The sequence below is a fragment of the Delphinapterus leucas genome, chromosome 14, assembly GCF_059928025.1.
Source record: "Delphinapterus leucas isolate spDelLeu-1000000601 "Yukka" chromosome 14, BTC_Dleu_Yukka2, whole genome shotgun sequence".
Lineage (NCBI taxonomy): Eukaryota > Metazoa > Chordata > Mammalia > Artiodactyla > Monodontidae > Delphinapterus > Delphinapterus leucas.
The window spans coordinates 14,569,844-14,592,134 of NC_143142.1; the positions used below are offsets into that span (position 1 = coordinate 14,569,844).

At 56.6% G+C, this 22,291-nt stretch overlaps 1 protein-coding gene across 2 annotated transcripts in view; it reads left to right on the top strand.

Annotated features, from left to right (window-relative positions):
* The window catches only part of RBM19 (RNA binding motif protein 19), a 122,026-nt gene that overhangs the window by 88,079 nt on the left and 11,656 nt on the right, over positions 1-22,291 (top strand). For both annotated transcript variants that reach the window (XM_022551006.3, XM_089894517.1), the window contains exons 22-23: positions 32-137; positions 13,329-13,449. In XM_022551006.3, coding sequence (XP_022406714.2) covers positions 32-137; positions 13,329-13,449 — 227 coding nt within the window. The remainder of the gene's footprint in view (positions 1-31; positions 138-13,328; positions 13,450-22,291) is intronic.

Genomic DNA, 22,291 nt, shown 5'->3' on the forward strand with positions numbered 1-22,291 from the left:
GATTCTGAAACTCCCGCGTTTTTATTCCCAGCACCTTCGGGGAGCTGAAGACAGTCCGCTTGCCAAAGAAGATGACGGGGATGGGCTCGCACAGAGGGTTCGGCTTCGTTGACTTCCTCACCAAGCAGGACGCGAAGGTGAGACCAGGGCCCCTCCCTCCCGGCCTCTCCTTTCTGGGTCCTTTGTGGGAGAAGCAGCAAGGCCTCTTCACAGACATGGGTGCGGCCCCCACTCCCCATTCGGATTTTCTCTCCCCTCCTCTCCCCAGCCCTGCTAATTTGCACAATGTCCTTGGAAGAAAAGACCATGGGCCTTGTGTTTGGAGGAAGGGGCAGTTCTGTGTCCCGGGCCGCTCCAAGTCAGACAGAAAGCGTGGGAGATGCCGTGCAGAGTGTGGAGAGGAACCAGGGGACAGCGCTCAGAGAAGAGGCCGCCAGGCACCCCAGTGGGAACCTGCGGGAACAGCTCTTTCCCCTCTTCTTCTGCTGGTGCCTGGGGCTTCTGTTTTGTGCTGATTTCAGGTGCACTCAGGCCAGGCAAGTGCTGCTGTGTGTAAGCACATGTACGGAATTCCTTGGAGACAGAACCACCTTTTATTTTTGAAGCAAGGCAGCTTCTCTGGGTGTGGGCTTGGTGCAGTAGGTCCTGGGTCCTCGTCCTCCGCGGCAGCAGACCAGGGGCAGAGGCTGTGTGACCAGGGTTCTGGCTGCGACCATGGTTGCTGCTCTCACAGTCCCAGGTCAGGATCCTGGGGGGAGGGGGCCATGGCGCTGTCTTCGTGGGCTCCCTCCGAGAGCCTGTGCCACAGGCAGCCTTCCCCCGTCCTGGCCTGTCTTCCCTTGAGGGTGCAGTAAAGCAAGGGGCACGTGTCACTAATGGCTGGGATCCCCTCCGCCTCTGAGGAGGCATCTTCAGAAAAGCAGAGTATTTGTTGGACTCACACTCTTGGCCAGCAGCAAATTGGCGCTGCCAGAGGCCCTGTGGGTGGAGCTGAAGGTGTCATCTCAGGGACACAGCTGCGGCCTTTGTGGGCCCTGGGAACACGCACAGGCAGAGAGGGTGCCCCAGGACTTCAGCAGGCCTGCCAGCCACCTTTGTCTCAGCGTCTTGAACTCAAGTGCACGCTTTGTTTACACGTGGCCATGTTTGTCCAGACATCTGCGCCTCTTTCTTCTCGGCTGGCAGTCTTCCCCTCGCCTCCTGTCGTGACAGGAGGGACCGCAACCCCTGCGTGCAGCCGGTCCATGGCCTTGACGCTCACCAGCAAGGCAGGCACCTGCGGGGTCCCCCCGCCACTGGCTCAGAGAGAAGCCAGGGAACAGCCGTCCAGAGCACTGCACTTACTGCTGGCTGCTTGGCTTCCCCAGCCCTGCCCTGTGCCTCAGTCTCCTCATCTGTAAAATGGGAATGATGACAGGTCCCACGCCCACAGGGTGAAGGCAGATGGTGACACGGGTCCTGGCACACGGTGCTCGAGATGAGTGAGCTGTTTCCTCCTCGTTCCCACCAGCCCAGGTCCCTTCAGAGCCACCAGCCCTCCATCTGTGGACAGGGAAGAGAGGGGTACAGGCAGTGCTTTCTCCACTGCGTCCGTCTAGCCCTGAGCTTCTGAGTGTGTAGGACCATTGTCATCTGTTTTATGTCAGGGTTCCTGTGTGAGACTGCGATTACGGGAGAGATGAAGGGGGATTTACTCCCTGCCCCAAGAAAAATCTCTTATTTAGGGCCAGTGCGAGGGCTAGCTGTTAGAGCACAGACCCTGCTGCCAGAATCCTAGCACTCACCTGCTGTGTGACCTTGGGCAGGTGACTTACTTTCTACGTGCCTCAGTTTCCCCCCTTATAAAACGGTAATAGAATTTCCCTCACCGAGTCGTTGCGAGGCTGGGATGAGGCGGATGGTGATGGTGGTGATCTAAGAAGAAGGGAAGGAGCAGAGAGAAAAGTTGTCCACGCCCTCCAACTAGAAGCTTCTTCCACGCGGCGGCCTCCCTCCAGAGCTTGAAGTCAGAATTAACGTGGCTCTCGGGACCCAGAGGGCTAGACCAGGCATGGACTGCCAGCCTTGAATTTCCACGCTCCCATCGCCAGGATGCAGTCAATATAGCTTTGTTCCCTGGGGTCATGGGGACGGGGGGTGGGGGGGAGATGCTCAGGTAGCCGGGCAGTGCCAGTGCCCGCTTGGCTAGCGCCTGGCGCCGGAGGCCAGGCTGCAAATGTTCTTTGCAGAGCCTAGCACAGCCTTCTGCTGACTTATGGAGGTGGCTCCTCCCCCTCTGTCCCTTCCATCCTGGGCTCCAGGAAGAGAAAGGGCAGCCGAGAACGGTAAGGGCTCAACCCACACTCCCTCCAGGACTGGCTCTTGCGGCCCCTTACCTCCGACAGGCGGCAGCCTGGCTCCGGAGCTGTCCCGGCCCCGCCATTCCCACCTCTCACCGCACCAGGACGGGCCCTCTGTGCCGCCGCTGAGCGAGCTGGTCTCCCATGAAGTCTGAGCCCACCAGGAGCGCACCTCTCCCGCAAAGATCCCTTTGCTCTTTTTGCTTCCCGGAGAAGCTGCTGTGACTTTTCCTTCTCCTTCTCCCTGTCTGTCTGAAGAACTTTATTGTCCCCCGAGTGGAACATTTAGCGCTCTCCACTGCGCCATAGAGCCATGCGCGCTGCATGTTGGTGAATAGAATTCTGAATATTGTAAATATCTGGCTAGCTCGAGGGCAGGCGTGAGTTTGAAGAGGGAAAGCAATGCTGGAAGGAGACATTGAGTTAGAAACCCCCAGAGACCCTTTTTTCATTTCGAAAGAAGGAACTCGTGGGAATCCCAGGGCTGGTAGGGGAACTTCCAGGACCCCCAGTTTCTCAGGACAAGCGCCGCCCACCACCCCACCACCACCCCTAGTGGTTCTCCCTTTGAAGCGCTTCAGGGAAGGAGACCTGCTTTAGAAATCCTTCCCGGGGCTTGACTGAACCCTGACCACTCGGCTCCCTCACCGAGGGCTTCACCCTCCTTTCCTGCTGTGGGGCGTCCCCCAGGAAGATAGTGGTCAGTAACTCTTGTGACGTCAGCAGCACTGGAACCTGGAGGTGTAAGCCTCCTGTGTCCCGGGGCGCCAGGCGGTCCTCAGAGGGGAAAAGAGGAGACAGGGAGGAAAAGATGAGGGGAGCGGACACATTGGGGGAGGAGGCAGGGAGGGAGTAGAGGCCGATTGTAGAACCTTGGGTCTGGAAAGCAGTGGAGAAACTAGCAGTTTCCAGGCTGGGCTGTGAACCCGGGGATGTGACTCACAGCACAGCGCTCTTTTCCTGGGCACCAACCAGTCCACTTTGCCAGCTGGCTGAGGAGAGAATTAGGCACCCTGGTTGGTCCCTGGAGGCATCCACTCAGCACCCCCATCTCTTTTTGGGCCCCAAGCACGGGTCATCTGAGTCCTCCCCGCCCCCAGAGACCCTGAGTCTTCCAACCTTGCTCCATGACCCCGAGTTCCACCCCGCACATCCTCGGGAACTCCATCATCCGTCAGGCCCCTCTGGGTCAAGCACACGCCCCAAACAGGGAAGAGAATCCTAGCGCAAGGCGCCATGAAGAGCTCAGGGTAACCAGGCAACTGATGACGATAGCCAGAGGCGCCCGCGACCGGCCGAGCTGGCTTTGTGTGTGACATGTACACCGTACACGCATTGTCTCGTCCCAACCTGCAGCAGCCCCGGACTCAGCTGGAGATTTGCATAACTCCCTCCCCGGTTTCTCCAGGCGCTTGTTAAGCTCCGTGTGTGCAGGGTCCTGGGAACCAATGGGAAGCCAGGACCTGACTCTGTTGCTGAGATGCTAAACCAGGGGTGGGACCTGGCCGTCAGTCCCTGTCACAGGCTCCGTGAGCTGGCATGTTCGCCCAACCTAGGGCATTTCATCAGCCCCCGATGTCCCAGGCATGAATGTCAGTCCCTCTGAAAGCGCTGCTGTTATTATTATCTAAACTTCCAAGTGTGATGAGCCCACATTTCTCAAAGAACCTTCTCCCACGTGCTGGAGGGAAGCAGGGACAAAGGTCGATGAGAGCAGACAGGAAGTCCCAAATAAGGTGGTCTTCCCCGATGGCCTGGGTCTGCGCTTGTGTGTAGGGATGTTTGTAGTGTCTCAGGTGCCACGTGTTTCTCTGGGTCCTGATGATGTTTCTGGAAGGGCAGCCTCTTGGCATCAGTAAAAAACCATCAACTTCTAAAAGCCCGTCTTTGGCAGGGACGGCACTGGGCATTTTACGCATCAGTGGTAGGAAGCCATTTGACAGATGGGTAAACTGAGGTTCGAAGGGATGGCGCCACTTGCCAGAGCTGGGAAACCCCGCGTGTCGATCTGATTCCAAAGTCCACGGATTAGCACTTCCGCCCTTCATTCACGTATTCACTTAAATTGAGTGCCAGCTGCGGCCAAACCGTGCGCCAGCCCCCTCCTCTCTACACCACACCCCTCACCTCTCACCCATCCCCAGCAACTCACCAATTAGACATTTGGAGGAAGGCCAAGAGGTTGGCCCTTAAAACATCTCTTGGGAACAAGCCCAGGATGAAATCAGCTCCTCCGGGGCCCCCAGAGGAGGAGTGGGCATTCCTTTAGGGGCCTCCAGAGCCACACACTGTCTCCTGCCAACCCTCCCAAGCCTTGGAGGCAGCAGCTTTCTACCTGGACAGGTGACCTGGGATTCCCAACCAGCTGTGCCCGTGCCCATTGGCCAAGAGGCCACCAGTAGTCATTGGGATTCCGTTTAGAAGCCACCACCTCCTCTGCCTTTACTTGGACTGGCTGGTCACGGAGGAAGAAGGGAAAGAAAGCAAAGAGCAGACTTGCAGCCCGGAAACCAGAACATTCTTTTTTTTCCCCCATGCATGCGCCTTTAATTTCTCCCTTCCCGGAGCCCACCGAGCCTTTGTACTTTTGCAGTTGCGGCTGTTTTTATTTGCCGCCGCTGCTGTTGTTTTAAAAGGTCTGTTTTCACATGGAATGTTATCCAATTAGCAGAGCAATGTGTTGGCTTAAATAAACACTTGGGGGGAGCCGGCAGTAGGGAGATGGGATGGCGGTCGGCGTTGGCAGGCAGCGCTCTTCTCTTCTCACTGGTAAACAACCGCAGCTTTAATTGGGGAATCGTGCCAGTTAACGTCTCTGTTCTCACTTCTCACTTTTGTATGGTGCCGGGGGAGAGGGGGGCGTGGACACAGCCCCAGGCCCACCCCAGTTGGGGTAATGCTGATTGAGTTTCATAGGGGGGTCCCATCAGGCCTCTCCGCACCCATGGCCTTCGCCTTGCAGATTCCGCTGAAACAAGACCAGTGGTGGGAAGAGGTGACGGTGAGCAAGACAGAGCTTCTTAAGGCAGGGACAGCCACCTCCTCGCTGGGTGCCCAGCCGCGGTGCAGGTGCCATAAACGGCGATCGCCGTCAGACTAGCGGTGGATGGTGTGCACTCCACACACAGACACACACACACCTTTGCTTATCTGAGTGCAAGGAGCGCATAGAGTACAGCCTCCCCGAGGGCCCCGAGGGTGTGCAGCCAGGGTCTGAAGGGGACATGGCCCCATGGAAATGAAGACTCCGTGGGCTGTGTCCTCCCTAGACAGCCCATGTTCTAGAAAGGCAGGGCGGCACAGTGGTTAGCAGCGTGGCCCGTGGAGTCAGAGCTGCCTCCTTCCATCTCCGTGAACGTGGGCAAGGGGCTTCATGTCCCCACACCCCAGGCTGTTCATGTCCACAACCGGAAATGATCTGCGCCTTGAGGCAGCCATGGAGATTAAGTGGAAAGCTGCATGCCAAGCACCCACCACGGGCCACGGCGCAGGGCACCAAAGGAGCAGAGGCAGCGGGGTGTCCCGGGCCCCGTGGGGCAGAGGCGCTGTGCTTTGAAGCCGAGGTATCAGTTGCTTTTTGTCTCCTGAAATGTTAACTGGCCACAAATCCAGGAATTGGGGTGCTATCCCCACTTGTCTGTGTTAGGTGTGTGCACTCGTGCTTGTGTTTTTTTGTGGGTTTTTTTTGGTTTTTTTTTTGCAGTACACGGGCCTCTCACTGTTGTGGCCTCTCCCGTTGCGGAGCACAGGCTCCGGATGCGCAGGCTCAGCGGCCATGGCTCACGGGCCCAGCTGCTCCGCGGCATGTGGGATCTTCCCGGACCGGGGCACGAACCCACGTCCCCTGCATCGGCAGGCGGTCTCTCAACCACTGCGCCACCAGGGAAGCCCATGCTTGTGTTTTAAGTGCAGGTTTTCCCTAGTCCCTATCATCAGGGCCCAGGGGTAAAGGAAAACGTGTTTGAATCCTGAGCCTTGCATTTCAAGGCATGGATTTGGAGTCAGCCAACACATTTGTGGGCTGAGAACCCGGGATCAGGACAAGCCGCCCTCCTCCGGCTAGCAGATGTGCCTCCCTCATCTCTGGGGTACGAGCAGCCCCGCCGTGTGCCCATCTGCTGGCCGCATCCCTCTGTCCCTCCGTGTGCCCTGAGGCCTGCCCAGCCCCTGTGGGGTCAGAGTGGGAGGCCACGGAGCTCCACTGCTCTGAGAAGGCCTCAGGTTCAGATGTCCTCATTTCAGATTTATTCAGCGGTCAGGACCAGTTCCCCAGGAAAGGTAACCAGCCCAGCTGAGCTGGACAGACTTCCTCCCTCCCAGCAGCACTAAGTAATCATCATTTTAAAACTTAACTACTGGGAATTCCCTGGCGGTCCAGTGGTTAGATCTCCACGCTTTCACTGCCAAGGGCCCGGGTTCAATCCCTGGTCAGGGAACGAAGATCCCACAAGACGTGCAGTGCGGCCAAAAAAATAAATACATAAACTAAACTACCAGGGGCAACATCACAGGTCCCGGGAGTCAGGCCCTGCCTGCGTGCCGGGCACTGGGTTAAATGAACAGTCATTATCTGATGTATTCTCAGTACCAAGAAGGTTGAAGCACCTCCACTTTGTAGTTGAGAAAGTGAATACTCAAAAGTTTCTCGCCAGATCAAAGCCAGAAAGCACAAGACCATGCTTTGCGACCCCCTGTGGAGCCCAAGGCCATTACCGGGCCCCACGGCCTCATTGCCTTGTCACTTCTGGCCCTTGGCTTCCTGGGTTGGCCCTCTTTTCCTAGTAGCTCTTTTCTCTCTCCCCGAGGTCAGAGGTGGTACGTCACCTTCCTGTCCCCTAGTTTAGTTCCCTCATTTTGGCCCATAGTAGGTCCTCCAGGGATGTTGAGTTGAATTGAACTGAGCTGAGTGGATGGATGGGTGCAAGGAAGAGACATCTATTCATCTGAAAGATTTTAGACACCACAGCCCGGAAAACGAGTCCCTGGGTGTTTCTCTTAGAAACTTGCCCTCAGCTCCACGGCATCCTAAGTCAGAGGGGCCCAAGGTGCTGAGTGGAGGCCCACAGTTGAAGTTACCAGTATTGTGCAAAGAGCCCCACTTTTTCTGGGGGCCAGCTCTTCCCCAGTGGAGGCCAGAGGTAGCTGGAAGATTTGCTGGGAGCTCACTTACAGGAGTCCGGGAGCATTGGTACAGGGACAAAAGTGATCTCCCCTTTAGAGCACAGCATGCTGTCCACAAGGAGACGATACAGAGCGTCCCAGGACCGCAGACTGTCCTCCCAGAAATCATAGGCCCTTGTTTTTCAACCCCCTCGGCAGAGAAGGAGCTGAGCCCCCAGCAGGCCCAGCTGGGCCGCTGCTCCCTTTCCCTGGGCTTGGCTGCTGTGCTCTGAGCCACGTGGTCGTTCTTGGCCACGCTTCCTCCAGGATTCAGGGGCACAGATGGTTTAGGGCAGGTTGGCGTCGTCCATGTTCAGGTGGATTTGGCATCTGCCGAGAGATGCAGCCCTCCCGCTCGGCAAGAGACAGCAGAGGGGCTGAGAGATGACCTGGACGTCTCAGGACAGGAGGCCTGGCCTCAGCCCGGCCCGGGAGCCATGGCCCTTGGGACGGGAGTCCTGCCAAGGGCATCAAATGGGCTTTTGTTGTCAGGAGGCAGAAGCCCGTCTTCCAGGGAGAGCCGCAGAAAGGTCAGGCCCGGCACTGAGCTGGCAGCCTTCCGGTGCCTTCCCTGTTCTGGAAAGGTGGCTGCCAGGCCTGGTCACAGTCTAGCCGGCACTGGAGGCCAGGGCTCTTGGTGCCCACAGTTGGTGGCTTAGGTCAGGGGAGATGAAAGAGGTGTGTTTCCAAGACAGCTGAGGCAGAGAACCGGGTGATGGGGCAGCTCCAAACTCCGGCTAGACCTGCTCAGAGCAGCCCTTGTCGGGCCTCACGTTGTCTAAGACCTGCTCTCTGAAGGAGGCAGTCCATCTGCCCCGGGTCAAGGCAGAGGGACTCCAGGCGACCATCTGTGTCAGCAAACAGAACCTAACCCCAGATGGTTCAAGTGAAGAGAGATTCATGGAGGGGTAAGAAGGGCTCGGTGGGGCTCGCCAGGGATGTGACCCACCCCTACCAGGGCCAGTGGCAGTGGGAGCTGTCGCCACCTTAGGCTAAGGGACCTTGAAGGGACAGGTGAGAGCCTGAGCTGTCAAGGAGGGGCCACCGGCAGGAGCTGTGGTCCTGGAGGGAGGGGTCCAGGGAGAAAGTCCCCCGGCCTCTCTGCCCCTCCCTCCAGCCTCTCACCGGCGCCTTCCATTTGCTCATCCTAAATGGTACCCAAGGCCAGCGAGCCCTGGTTATGCCCTCCAGGGGAGTCAGCTCTGAAAGCCCCGAGAGGGGGTGCAGGGGAAGATCAGGAATAACCAGCACGGGCCCATCGGGTGATGAAGGAAGTGGCCCCGAAGTGGCCGGGGGGCGGGGGGAACCTCATCTTCTACAGCATCCTCCTCTTTGCCAAACCAGTGCACCCTTAGAGTTCCGTTCTAGACCTTCAGGCTTCGGCAGTGACCCAGCTGGGCGATCGGGTGTTAGTGGCACAGGTGACTCTTCCCATCCCAAGGTCCCAAAGTCACGCATGTTGGGAGCGGGGCCTCCTGTCCGTCTCTGTGCCGCACCCAGGACTGTGTATGTGTCAGCTCTTGTCCTAACCAAAGGCAGAGCCTCCCACTTGTACAGGACAGGACAGTCGTGGGCGAGACGTGCTCCTTTCCCTGCTGCCCTCGTGGGCTGAATCTCGGGGGTTGGAGGAGCCAGGGCAGTACATCTAAACCAGCCGTCCATCTCCAGCCGGGACCAACCTCAGCGTCCCTCCCAGTCTGGAGACGTGCTTTCACGACCCTCGGTGAAGGTCTCGCTCCATGGTTCGCCCTGCAGAAATTTACCGGGCACGCTGTGTCCTGAGCTCTGTGCCAAGGGTAGCCAGGATAGAGGCCTCCCTCCGAGGTTCAAGGTCGCGCCAGGGAGCCCGGCACACAAGCAGGCATTAACGGGGCAGGTGTTCTTAAGGAGGCTGGGGGCGCAGGGCACACAGAGGGCACCTGGCTGCAGTCTGTACGAAGGGAACCTTTCCGAGGCTGAGAGGGATGTTACGAAGGCCCAGGGATGGAACACATAGAGGCTGAAAGGAAAAGTAAGGAGGAACTTGACCTGCATACCAACCTTGGCCTCAGTTTTCCTATCCTTGAAATGGGAGAATGATGTCTGTTCTCATGAGTAGGTTGAGGTCAAGTGCTTAGAGTTCTCTGGAACCCAGGACATCTCTAATCCGTGGTATGAAGGCCCTTGGATGGCAAGGGAGGAACACAGGCAACAGAAGCAGGATTCGGAGAGAAGCAAAGGGCTGGGAACAGCTAAATTTCCACTTCCTCCATTGTAGCGCCTGGCACTCCGCGGAACCCCGGGCACCCCGAGACGACCGCAGCCCTAGAGCTGAGGTTCGGGAAGTCTCTGTCTGGGGAGAAGGTGGTGTGGGTTTCGGTGGAGTCTAGTGTAGACACAGAGACCTGGGAGGAAGCTGCTAGAGGAGGGCAGGCCAGAGAGGCCGGGGCTGTGCCTGGAACCTTCCCCTGCACTGGCCCAAAAGCCCCAAATCCCTGGGGCTGTGTCTCCCCGTCACCCTCCCCGGGTCTCACATATAACAGGCTCTTTGCATGAAGCACCACTACTCGGAATTATCCAAGGCCAATTTTAGCCAGGAATCACTGGCTTCCTGCCTGCGATAGTTTGGGGCCACCACATTCCAACCACTAGGGCTGGAAACACAACCTGATTTCCTATTAACCTGAGGGGACTAGAACCGGGAAGGGTAATTCTGCTATTTTTGGAGATTCACACATTGTGCTCTAACCTCAAATACAAAAGAGCTTTTGTACCCTACTTACCATTCTCCCTGCTCTTTAGCGTGATAATGGGAAGTGGAGGGCATACATCATAATAATAACAGCCAACACTTAGGTGAGAATTACCACGTGCCAGGCAGTGTGGCGTCAGACTTAATAGTTCATTGAATCTGCGCATCCATTCTTTGCTGCTGCCTCTCATTTTACACGTGGCGAATCTCAAGCTCAGAGAGGTTAAGCAGCTTGCCCGAGATCACACAGCTTATAAGGGATGAAGCAGGGATTTGAACCATAGTAGCCCAGGTCCAGAGCCCCCAGTCTTAGTTGCCGTGCCCCCTCACCTCTTAGAGTGAAAAGCCCTTCCAAAGAGGAGATGAGAATTTGCAAGGGGTGATGTCAGAGAGAGGCTGGGAGAGGGAATTTTTAGCAACTCCTATAATGAACAGAGACCGCTACAGGCTTTGTGTGCCACAGGAACGGAGAGAGGGTTTCCAAGGGTAAGAAAGAAACACAGATATGACGGCTGGAGTTGGGGCATCTCGCCTGGACTCACCTGCCAGGCTCCAGTACCCCCTTGTTCTGACTCTGACTTAGTTCCTACCAGATGCCACCTCTTGGCCGCCCCCATCGGACCGTGTCCCCGGAACTGCAGCTCCTCAGGGACCCTGGCACCAGGATGGAGTACCCGCCATGCCAGACTCCCGACCAGTTTCACTCCCCGCTCTTAAAACCCCAGCTCCCCCAGTCAGGCTGTTTCTCTGCCTCACCAGCTGAGAATGCGTGCGTTTTAAAGCTCTGAATGGGCCATTCCGGCTTGGAGTCCAGATGCATTTTTATATCCGCATGGGAAAAAAAAATGCAGAGGCTCTGCTGGCAGAAAGAGTTTTTTAAATTAACGTTTAAAAAAAAAACAAAAGAAAAAGTTTCCTGCACCTGGCCCTTCTCAGAAAAGCACGAAGGAGAACAAAAGCATTTCTTTAATTTGGGCCCATGTCTAATTTTTAAAAGACGCATGTCCCACCCACCTCGCACCGGTGCTTTTCAGATGCAGCCGTCTATCAGATACCTGCTCTCTGCCACGCTCAGGGCTGATGGTCTCACAGTTAGCCCCATTTTACAGGTGAGGAAACTGAAGCTCATGTGGGGGCAGTTGGCTTACCCAAGGCCACTGTTGCCTTCCTAGGCTGCTGTAAGAGACTGGGTGGCTTAAAACAACAGAAATGTCTTCTCTCACAGTTCTAGAGGCCGAAAGTCCAAGATCAGCTTGTCAGCAGTATTGGTTCTTCTCAGGGAAAATCTATTCCGTGCCTCTCCCCTAGCTTCCGGTGACAGCCTGCATTCCCTGCTGTGGATATCACCCCAGCCTCCTTTGTCACGTGCATTCACCCTGTGTCTTCACATGGCCATCTCTTGTAAGGACACCAGTCACACTAGATCAGGGGCCCATCGTACTCCAGGATGTCCTCGTCTTAATTTAACTGCATCTGCAAAGACCCTGTTTGCAGATAAGGTCGCAACCTGGGGTGCCAGGTTAGGATTTCCACATCTCTTCTTTTGGGGGACCCAGTCCAACCTCTAAGAGTCACAGTGCAGATGAGGCCAGAGAGGGACTGGTTCCAATCCAGACCCCTGGTTATGCACTGCCTCTTCACAGCATCAAAGAAGCAAGAGGGACAAACCCCATGGCGCCTCTTTTCATAGCAGGTGGCGCTGCCTGCAACCCAGAAGCAGAGACCAAGACGCCACCACTGGCCACTGCTGCTCCCTGGTGCTGACAGCGCCTGGGAGCCCGCGCCTTCAACCTAGCACTAACCCGAGGCCTCTGTGCCGAGAGAAATTGCAAATGTCTGTGGTGGCAACGCCATCTTCACGAGAAGTAGCATCTATTGAGCACTTACTGTGCGCCCCCAGAGTGTTCTGGGCACTTTGCATGTTAACTCTTTGTCTTCTTCTGTAGAACCCTAGAGGATAGTGCCGTTAATGTTCCCATTTTACAGATGAGGAAACTGAGGCCAGGGAGATTCATTTAACTTGCCCAAAGCCTTGAAGCTAGGAAGTGCAGGACCTGCCCTGCCCAGGCAGGGTGGCCTCAGAGCCCAAGCTCCTGGCTACCAAGTGCAGTGGCCTCTGTGTACCTCAGGGGTGTTTTGGGAAGAGCCCCAGCACAGAGCCAATTTAGCTCTAGACCTGGTGATGTTTAAGAGGGAACTCGCTGGTGCCATATGAGTCCATTTGTAGGAAGTGTCCAGAATAGGCAAATCCACAGAGACAGTAGACTAGCGCCTGCGGGGGGGCAGGGGGAATAGGGAGTGGCTGCCAATGGGTAGAGGGTTTCTTTTGCAGTGATGACGATGAAAATGTTCTAAGATAGGTATGGTGGTGATCGCACCAGTCTATGAATAGACTAAAAGCCATTGAATTGTAGACGGGTGGCTTCTATGATAGTGACTCGTATGTATGGTGAGTTATATCCCAATAAAGCTGTTACAAAACAAAAGTCAAAAAGAGGGAAGTAGGCAGAGTGCGGGGAGGGGTCAGGCAGAGCGAAGGGCGGGAGGCAAGAGCGTGCGCAGGTCCCAGGCCGCTGAGCCCGGGGCGGAAGCCGGTGGCTGGGGGACCACGGCAGTGCGGTGGCCAAGGGAGCCTCAGCGGAGGCCAGCAGAGAGAGATGGGGGCCAGAATCCCCAGGACCCGCGGAGGACGGTGCCGCCCAGTGACAGTGAAGGGCCCCTGTGGTTGTCATCGAGGGGCCGGACGGGCTCGGCTTCCTCAGAGGCACTGCCCCTGGCAGCCGGGTGGGAGGCCAGCCGCCTAACGGGGTCGCCGTCCCCAGATGGGATGGAACACGGGAGGGAAGCCTGCTGCCTGGCCCAGGCACCAGTCACAGCCCAGAGAGTGGATGTATTGAGCGCACGGCCACTTGCAGCACTGTCCCTGGGCACGTAACCCACTAATGGAATAGAAGTGCCCATTAGCTCCCTACACCCGCCCCAGGAAGCAGGTGTCGCGGGGCCAGAGCTGGCCTTTAGGTTTGCGGTGCTGGCGGGTAGGAGACCAGGCTGTAGCGTCTGCCGGTGGGTCTTTGCTCACACGCTGTGTTTCGTTCCAGAGGGCCTTCAACGCCCTGTGTCACAGCACCCACTTGTACGGCCGGAGGCTGGTGCTGGAGTGGGCCGACTCCGAGGTGAGCCTGCAGACCCTGCGGCGGAAGACGGCCGAGCACTTCCACGGTAAGAGAACTGCCGTCCGCCGGCCGGGCTGCGGGGGCCAGGTTCCTGGACCTCCCTCCGTCTCCTTCACATCTACCCTTCGCCATCCATACGCTTCTCTGTGCCAGTGGGAGGTGCTAACCCGAGTGGGTGGCATTGGTGGCCTACACGCCCTTTTGGTTTCCCAGTCAAGTCAGGTCATTGGGAGGCCTGGCAGGATATCGGGGAGAGGAACAGCCTGGGTGAGGGGTGGTTACCCCCCCCGCCCCCCTCACTTCCTGCTTGGTTGCTGCCGGCTGGCTGTCATTGCCCCCAGAGGCCACAGCTCACATCCAGTGGCTCTCTGCACCCAGCACTCTCCATCCAGGGTCCAGTGGCTGACCCAGGGACCACCTGCCCCGATTTCCCTGTGCCTGCTACCTGTTTACTGGACCCTCGTCAGTTATCCAGTTTGAGTGCCTTCCGCTTCCTGCCCAGGCCCCAATGGTCACAGGACCCAGCTCCACCTCTTATACACCTTGGTGGCATCACACAGCCTCGCCAGTAATGCAGTCCATCCCCAGAAAATACTTAGCCCCTGCCATGCCCCAGTGTGAGGAGCGCAGCAGTGACCTCGGGGGGCTTTGGGTCCAGGTGGAAGGGGCTAGGTCCAGAAAGGCCTCCCCGCAGAGGTGACGTTTGTGCCCACAGGAGGGCTGCCCAGGGTTGGCATGAGCGTGACACATCGAGAAACGGGGTGGCCATTGTGGCTGGAGAGGGCAGCCAGAGGCCTCACACGGGCCTCGCCTTCTCTAGCACATTGTCTAGAAACAGCATGGAAGCCCTTTGACTCTAGCTCCGCCTGCCAAACCCTTCAGAACACACCCCTGTGCCCCCCCGCAGTGGCCTTTCCTGCCTAATCCTTCCCCACCACACCTCCCGTGGAGGTCACTGTCTCCAAACGCCAGGCAGGACTCTGTGTCTTTGCATATGCCGTTCCCTGTGCTCAGAATGCCTTGCCTCTCAGTTTTGTTTTTCTCTTTTTTTCCAACCTGGCAAGTGCCTATCCAGCCTTTAAGGCCCAGCTCAAATGACACCTCCTCCAAGAAGCCTTCCCTTTCCCCACCCTCCACCCCCAGGTATCAGTAATGGCCCCGTTCTCTGCTCTCCCACCTGTGTTCCTAAACCTCCTTGCCACATCATCATGTATTTCTTTTTTTTTTTTTAATTTTATTTATTTATTTGGTTGCACCAGGTCTTAGTTGTGGCAGGTGGGCTCCTTAGTTGCGGCATGCACGTGGGATCTAGTCCCCTGACCAGAGATCGAACCTGGGCCCCCTGTATTGGGAGCGTGGAGTCTGAACCACTGCTCCACCAGGGAAGTCCCCGTCCTGTATTTCTTAACGATTCTTCTTGCTGGACTGGCGCCTCCCCCAGGGTGGAGAGCGTGCCGTCGTGTGCCGTCATGTCACCTCTGTCACTGATTGGTTCATCTCCGGGCCCCCATGCCAGCCTGGGCCAGTCCGAGGCTGAGGAATACATAAGCAAAGGCAAACGAGAAAGCAGAGCCATCAGGGCTAAGTACACAGTCGCAAGCACACAACTCAATAAGTCCCCAAATCCTGCCGTGCAGGAGGAGAGCCTATCCTTATCGACAGCCATTGACGGGCCTAAATGCACCCATCGGCAAATGTTTGTGTAAGGGACTCTCCCGTCCCCCTGCCCCCCACCCACCCACCCCGCGGGGGAGTGGGACTCAGCAGTCCTTCCCTGCATTGGAGAGTAGCCCCTTCGTTAAACTGAGCTCCAGAGACGGCATTTACTGCCTTACCCCAGCAGAAAGCCTGGGATTGGCTATCTCCCTCTATCAGCTGCAGGCCGAGGCCCAGACAGGGGCCGATACAATAATAATATCCGGAAAGACAGCAGGTTGTTTGCATACATCTTCCCATTAATGCCCCAACAGCCCCGTGAGGTGGGCCTGACTAGCCCCGTTTTGCGGATGACAGAACTGAGACCAGCCGAGCATTAAAGGGACTTGTGAAAGCTACTGTTTATTAAAGGCTTCCTCTGTGCCGGGCCGTCCTCTGTATGTGACACACGTTGTCTCTTTCATCCTCACGGCAACCCTTCCAGCCATGGGCACTGCTGTCTACATTTAACAGACAGAGAAAGAGGTTCAGCCGTGTGCCCAAGACATGAGAAAGCCTGGAAAGTGCACAGCTGACATTTGAACTCTAGGCCAGCTCTAGAGCCCTCCGCCCTGCCGTGCCACAACCCCACGCATGGCATTATAGTAGCAGATGCCACTTGTAAAAGCCTTGGGCCTCCGTTAGATCTAGGGTGTGTGTGTTTACCGCACGGCTGCCTTCCTCCTGAATCATCCAGACCCTGAGCCCAGAAGGTACAGGGTCCCTTCCAGAAATGGAGGAGATGAATACCAAATCGTAGTGAGAAACATAGGTGGCGCTTTAGAATTGACACCCTGCGATGTGCGTGTTACCTTGTCCCCATTTACAGATGAGAAAACAGAGGTGCAGAGGTGAGAAAAGGCCCCACCAAGGCCAGCGCTGGGTGTCAGAGCCCAGCCATGTGTTTGCACTTTTTTTTTTTTTTTGCGGTACGCAGGCTTCTCACTGTTGTGGCCTCTCCCGTTGCGGAGCACAGACTCCGGACGCACAGGCTCAGCGGTGAGCCTGCCATGGCTCACGGGCCCAGCCGCTCCGCGGCATGTGGGATCTTCCCGGACCGGGGCGCGAACCCGTGTCCCCTGCATCGGCAGGCGGACTCCCAACCACTGTGCCACCAGGGAAGCCCCTGCACTTCTTTTGAGTCCCCTTGAGGGGACATTCCCCCCCTCCCCCAGGTTCTGGAAGGGGCCCCCGGCTCTGAGCTAACCAAGTGCGCAGAAAGGGAGCCCTGAGAGACCCTCCCCGGCACCGCGGGTGGATGTCAGGGTCCCAGCAGGGAACAGAACTTACCCCAGGCCTGCCATGCAGAGGTGGGGGCAGGGGACAGAGGTGAAGGGGCAGCAGGAGGAAGTGATGCCCCTGGGCTCCAGGGAGAGCAGGGACCTTGGGGATGGCCAGCTGGTCCCCAGGTTTGGAGGGATGTAGCCAGTGCCAGGGCCCTGAACCAAAGCAGGGAGGGAGCCAGGCAAGATGTGCCTGCATCCCCCTCGCCCCCCTCTCTGCTCTGCTCTCCTCCCAGGTCTCGCGTTGGCCCATCCGTCAGCCAGAGGGCCAGGCTCCCCAGTGACGGCTCCTTCCAGGGGATGGAGTAGGACAGGGGAGGGATTGGCAGCTCCAAACAGAATATCCAGCGTCTGTGGTGACCCACGAAGGTCAGGGCATAGGGCGGAGGTCGGGGGGTGTTTTCTGGGGGACGGGACCAGCAGTGCCTGGCTTGGCGGGGATGTGTTCCGTCCAGAAGGGTCACTGGCAAACGTGGCCAAGTGTCAGACCTCTAGCTGGCCTCACCTGTGTGGGGCGTGAAAAGGCAGCAGAGAGGTAGCCTGAAAGTTCGGGGCCCGAAGAGTCTGAAACAATTACCTATCATACTTATACAGCACTCTTCCCAAACCAATATATAATCCTTAGAAAACAAAAGGACGCTATCCAGAGCACAGCAAGATATGAGACAGGGATTTTTAACCCAGAATCCGTGAAACCTTGTCTTCATGGGCCCTAGTCTAGGGCTGGCCTCAGAGGGGCTGTGAACACCCAGAAACGTTATCATCTGGTACGTGTATGTACGTGTGTGTTTACCTCTCTGGCAAGAGGATCTTTGTTGTCATCAGATTTTCTATCAGGTCATGGTCCCCAAAAAGTTAGTTTTAGGAAGAAGAGCATCAACTTTGGAATCATCAAGTCCTGGATTCTGTAGCCTCCCAGCTGAGTGTCCCAGGACAAGTCACTGTGCCCCTGGGGCTTCCGTTTCCCATTTTACAAATGGGGATACAAGGGTACTGCCTTATGGGGTACTGGTGAAGATGGTCAGGGCAATAACGAGCAGCACGAGCTGCCTTTTTTTTTTTTTTTTTTTTACCCACACAACACCCCTAGGAGGTAGATGCCCTTAATCACCCCATTTTACAGATGAAGGGACTGAGGCACGCAGAGATGAAGTAGCTTACCCGGGATCACACAGGCAGTAAGTGGTAGAAGCAGGGATTGAACTTGGACAGTCTGGCTACAGCGTTCCATCCTTGGGATGACTGCGCCCTACATCCTTCCCAAGTAAGCAGGACACCGCGGGGGGAAACAGGGTAGACGAGTCGGCCGAGAACAGGTGCTCTGCAAATGTCAGCGCTCTTACCCACCCACCCCATTGTCTGCTTGATGTCTTTGGAAACGGGGTACCCACGGCAGCCCTCGATACTCAGAATAGGGCTGCTGGCCTCCTGCCCTCCTGACTGGACCCTTTTCCCCGCTCTGCCCCTTCCCTGTGGTGAAAAATGCCCAGCTTGTTTGTGTTGAAGTCCTCATTGTTCAGAGCATCCAGGGCCCTGGCAGACTCCGAGGGCAGGTGGGATCCGTGCCCAGTTCCCTCCCCCGGCCCTGCTCTGTGCCAGGAAGGCACTCAGAACTCAGGTGGAGGCCCCGAGCCCCATTTGCCCAGCCTGAGCACCGAGGCCACGACAAAGGGCTCCCTGGGGAAGGTGGGCCTACGGCAGGCGTCTTAACCATTGGGCGGGACCCAGCAGGAAGCTTGCTGGGGACACGGTGGCCTCTGAGCTGCCCTCGGGGACAGAGGGGGGGTGGCCAGAGAAATAGAGAAGAGCTTTGGCCCTACTGTGGCCGGTACGATCAGAGTTCACCTCTGCCTCTGAGCTCCAGCTCCCCTGGGGGAGGCTGTGGGGATGGGGTGCTGGTGGGCCGAGAGCTGCCCAGGCCCTGTGACCAGCCCTTCTCTCCTGCATTGGTTCCTGACAAGCCTAGGTCAAGCCACCCAGCTCCGTGTGCAGTTCAGGCCACGTAATACTAATTACTATTATTATTACCATGACAACTTTCATCTGTTAAGCCTCACTCCACGCCAGGTCCCATCTATGGGGCTTTCACAGGTATTACTCCTGCGGAATCCTGGGAGGTAAATACCGTCATTATCCAGACGAGAAAATTGAGGCACAGAGAGGGCAGATGATTTCCCCAGGGGCGCCCAGCTGCTAGTGGCCGAGTCAGGAGTCAGACCTGGGCTTCTAGCCATCCTGCTGGCTTCATATGAGCAGCTATGCACCGCTACCCCTTAACATTCCACCCTAGTGTGTGTCCTCATGTCCGTTCTGTTACCTCAGGTAAGTCACTCGGCCTCAGCTTTGTCATCTGTACAGCAGGACTAGGGTGCCTACCTCATAGGGGAATTGGGGGGCTTACAGGAGATGATGTCTCTAAAGCTCTCGGTGCACAGTGAGAAAGCAGCAAGTATTACTTATCCGCCCCTCCCCTGCAAGGCGCTAATGCTTCTTCCTTCTCTGGGCCACCGAGAACACTCCCTGTTTTCCTTGCATTCCGGTGGAGCCAGGCCGAGGGAGGATGCTCCCTGGGTGGAGGAATGAGACATAAAGAAGAACCGCAGTTTTTAGAAGCCCGGACAATAAGGAACGTGTGAGAGAGAGAGGGAAGGAGGGAGAATGAATGAGAATGAATAGCCCGTCACCTGGGCAGTGCTCAGGACGGTACGTTTGCATCTGTAGATGCCACCTGTCCCCATGCCTGGCACGTGGTAGGCTCTTAATTAGTACACAGTAACAGCAAGGGGGAGGAAGGGGATTCCTCGCTGGTAAAAGTGCGTGATGTCTTGCTTTCCGATGCAGTTGTGGGAACTAAACACACTCAGCACCCAGTCTGGAGGTCGCCACTTATCTAGGCTCCCTATCCACAGCCAAAACACTTTTCAAAGCCCCCCTCCCGGCACCCACTCCCCAAGCAGGAGGGTCTTCATTTCACCCACTGTCCCTGTATCATGGCGGTCCTTAGATATTCCCTTGCAAGTTGCTGCTTACGAAATACCCATCAAATGAAAGAGCCGAGGGCAGCTCTTTGAAAGTTGTTCAAAAAGCTGCCCTGGATAGGCAAAGCCATTGACCCCAGACAGCGGTGCTTGGGCAGAGGGAAGGGCAAGACGGCCCTCTTCCACAGAACCGCCCTCCCCTCTCCCCTGTCCTCTCTCTGCCTTCCTTCCCAGCCCCCGGAATCAGCCATCTCAGCTGCACCTCGGCAGCCCCGGCAGGTGAAGTGCTGTACTTCAGTGCCTCGGTGCGGGCGGGTGAAAAGAGAGAGCGCAGAGGGAAGAAAGAGGAAAGTCGGCCACTGGCTGTGTCCTTTTCTTCCCGAGCGTGTTACAAACCAGCAGGGTCGCGGCATCGCGGCATCGAGAAGCTTTCAGGGCCCCGGCAGGCCGCAGTACCTGCGAGCGCCGCTGACAGAATATAATGGTACGGAAGCAATCCGCCTGCACAGCCCTCTGTTTTCCAGCGGGCACAGCCAGGGAGGCCTGGGCAAACAGGCTTTTATTGGGCCGGGAGCGTGGCTCTGCTTCCCGGCATTGTCTTATTCCAGCTGGGAGGACTGATGGGCTGTGGTTAGCGGCTGCACCTTTCACCTCCGGAGCTGGGAGCGCAGACATGACCGGCATGGCAAGTGGCTGGCAGCGCCGCCGTCGCCCGCCTGCCCGCCCGCGCCCACCCTCGGCCAAACCAGGCCAGGCTGGGATGCGAGATCTGCCATCTTCAGGCCTAGACGATGGGCGCCTGTCCCATCGGTCACTGGCCTCCAGCACGGTGGCCCTCCTAGCCAGGAAGGAGGGAGCCCGACTCCTGGGGCCCTTGCCCCGTCGGCCTGGCCCCCAGCCCCCCGTGATTCAGATCTCAGCCAAAGTGTCAGAGATTCTACTTTTCCCAGAAAGTTCCCTTGTGGCACCGCGTACCTCGTCTCCCTTGAACTTTGTGTTCACGTGTGTGGGGGTTTCACCTCCCTACTCCCCGAGAGGCTTTATCCTCCAGGGGACAAGGCCCTCTCCATGTCCACTGCCTTGGCCCTGCATCTAGCACAGAGTAGGTGCTCAGTAACAATCGGTGGGGTGAATAAACGAACAGAGATAAAAGTCCTGATCGTCAGAAGAGCCCGTTCTAATAGTGCGTCAGATATGTATTGGGCACTGCAAGAGGGGCCCTGCATGGTGTGCAGCCAGGTGGCGCTAACCTTGACCCTCGAAACACCACTAGTCTGGAAGAGGCAGTTGTGTGCCTTCTTTTTAAAGGTGAAGTCAGGAGAAAAAGAAAACAGGAGAGAGCTCGGTCGAGGACATACTGCGTGCAGGGGACATTGCCAGGTGGTTTCATGCACTCTCATTTTAGCCTTGCAGCTCCTTAGAAGAGGTGCTGTTCCCATTTTTCTGAGGTGCAAACTGAGCCCCAGAGGGGTCTAGTAACTTGCCTGAGGGCACACAGCTTTGCACACTATGGAACAGCTCACCGTATTTAGCCACTCCCTAGATCCCCAGCAGTTCCTAAATTTCAAATTATCCCCCCTTTTATTGGATCTGGGCTCCACAGTCCAGGTAGGGCCGTGGTTACAAACTACAGCCCCACAGCCAGATTCAGCCTGCAGCCTACTTTTGTAAATAAAGCTTTTGAGGGGACACGGCCATGCCCGTTTTTCACGTAGCGTCTCTAGCTGTGTCTTCGCACTGTGAGGACGGAGCTGAGTAGTTGTGACAGAGACAGTGTGGCCTGCAAAGCCCTAAAATATTTACCATCTCCCCTTTTACAGAAAAAGTTTACAGCCCCTAGGGCTTGTAAGATGGCTGCCCTTCTTTTGTCTAAAGCCACGGGTGACTAATTCCTCCCACATAACCCCCCTTTCTCAGAGAACGCACAATTCGAGAGGCATCGTAACCCCACCCGCATCCTCCCAGCTAGAGTCCTCTGCTTAAAAATCCCCAGCTCGGGCTTCCCTGGTGGCGCAGTGGTTGAGAATCCGCCTGCCGATGCAGGGGACACGGGTTCGAGCCCTGGTCCGGGACGATCCCACATGCCGCGGAGCAAGTAGGCCCTTGTGCCACAACTACTGAGCCTGCGCTCTAGAGCCCGCGAGCCACAACTACTGAGCCTGCGTGCCACAACTACTGGAGCCCACGCGCCTAGAGCCCGTGCTCCACAGCAAGAGAAGCCACCACAACGAGAAGCCCATGCACCGCAACAAAGAGTAGCCCCCGCTCGCCGCAACTAGAGAAAACCCACGTGCAGCAACGAAGACCCAATGCAGCCAAAAATAAATAAATACATTTATTTAAAAAAAAGAATCCCCAGCTCTTCCTGGAACAGAAGCCGCAGTGCCTTGCCTCCCACTTCATTCATTCACTCACTCAATTCTCCATTGATCATCTAATTATCCAGCCTTACTCAGTACTGAGGACAAAGCAGCAAGCAAAAGAGAAGGTGCCTGCCTTCATGGAGCTAGTATTTGAGTGGGAGAGATGAATGATTTAAAAAAAAAAAAAAACGGTAATAATGAGAAAGTTATGATGATCGCAAGCCCTGTGGAGGAAATGCAAAAAGATAATATCATACACTCAGGGGTGTGAAGAGGGAGGAGAGATTCCAAATGTGGTGGTTGGAAAAAGCCTTTCCGAGGAGTTAGTGTTTTTGTGTGATTCAAAGAAGCCAGCCAGCCCAGGATCTGGGAGGAAATCATTCCAAGCAGCGGGAGCCGCAGGTGCAAAGGCCCTGGGGCAGAAGCATGCTCATCGCAGGCCATTGTGACTAGAGAATGAGTCCAGGATGGAGAGTGGTTGGAAACAAAGCTGCAGAGGCCAGAAGGGTTCCCTGGTGGGGTCTTGCGGGGTGGGGCAGGGAGCCTGGTGTTTATTCAAGATACAGTGG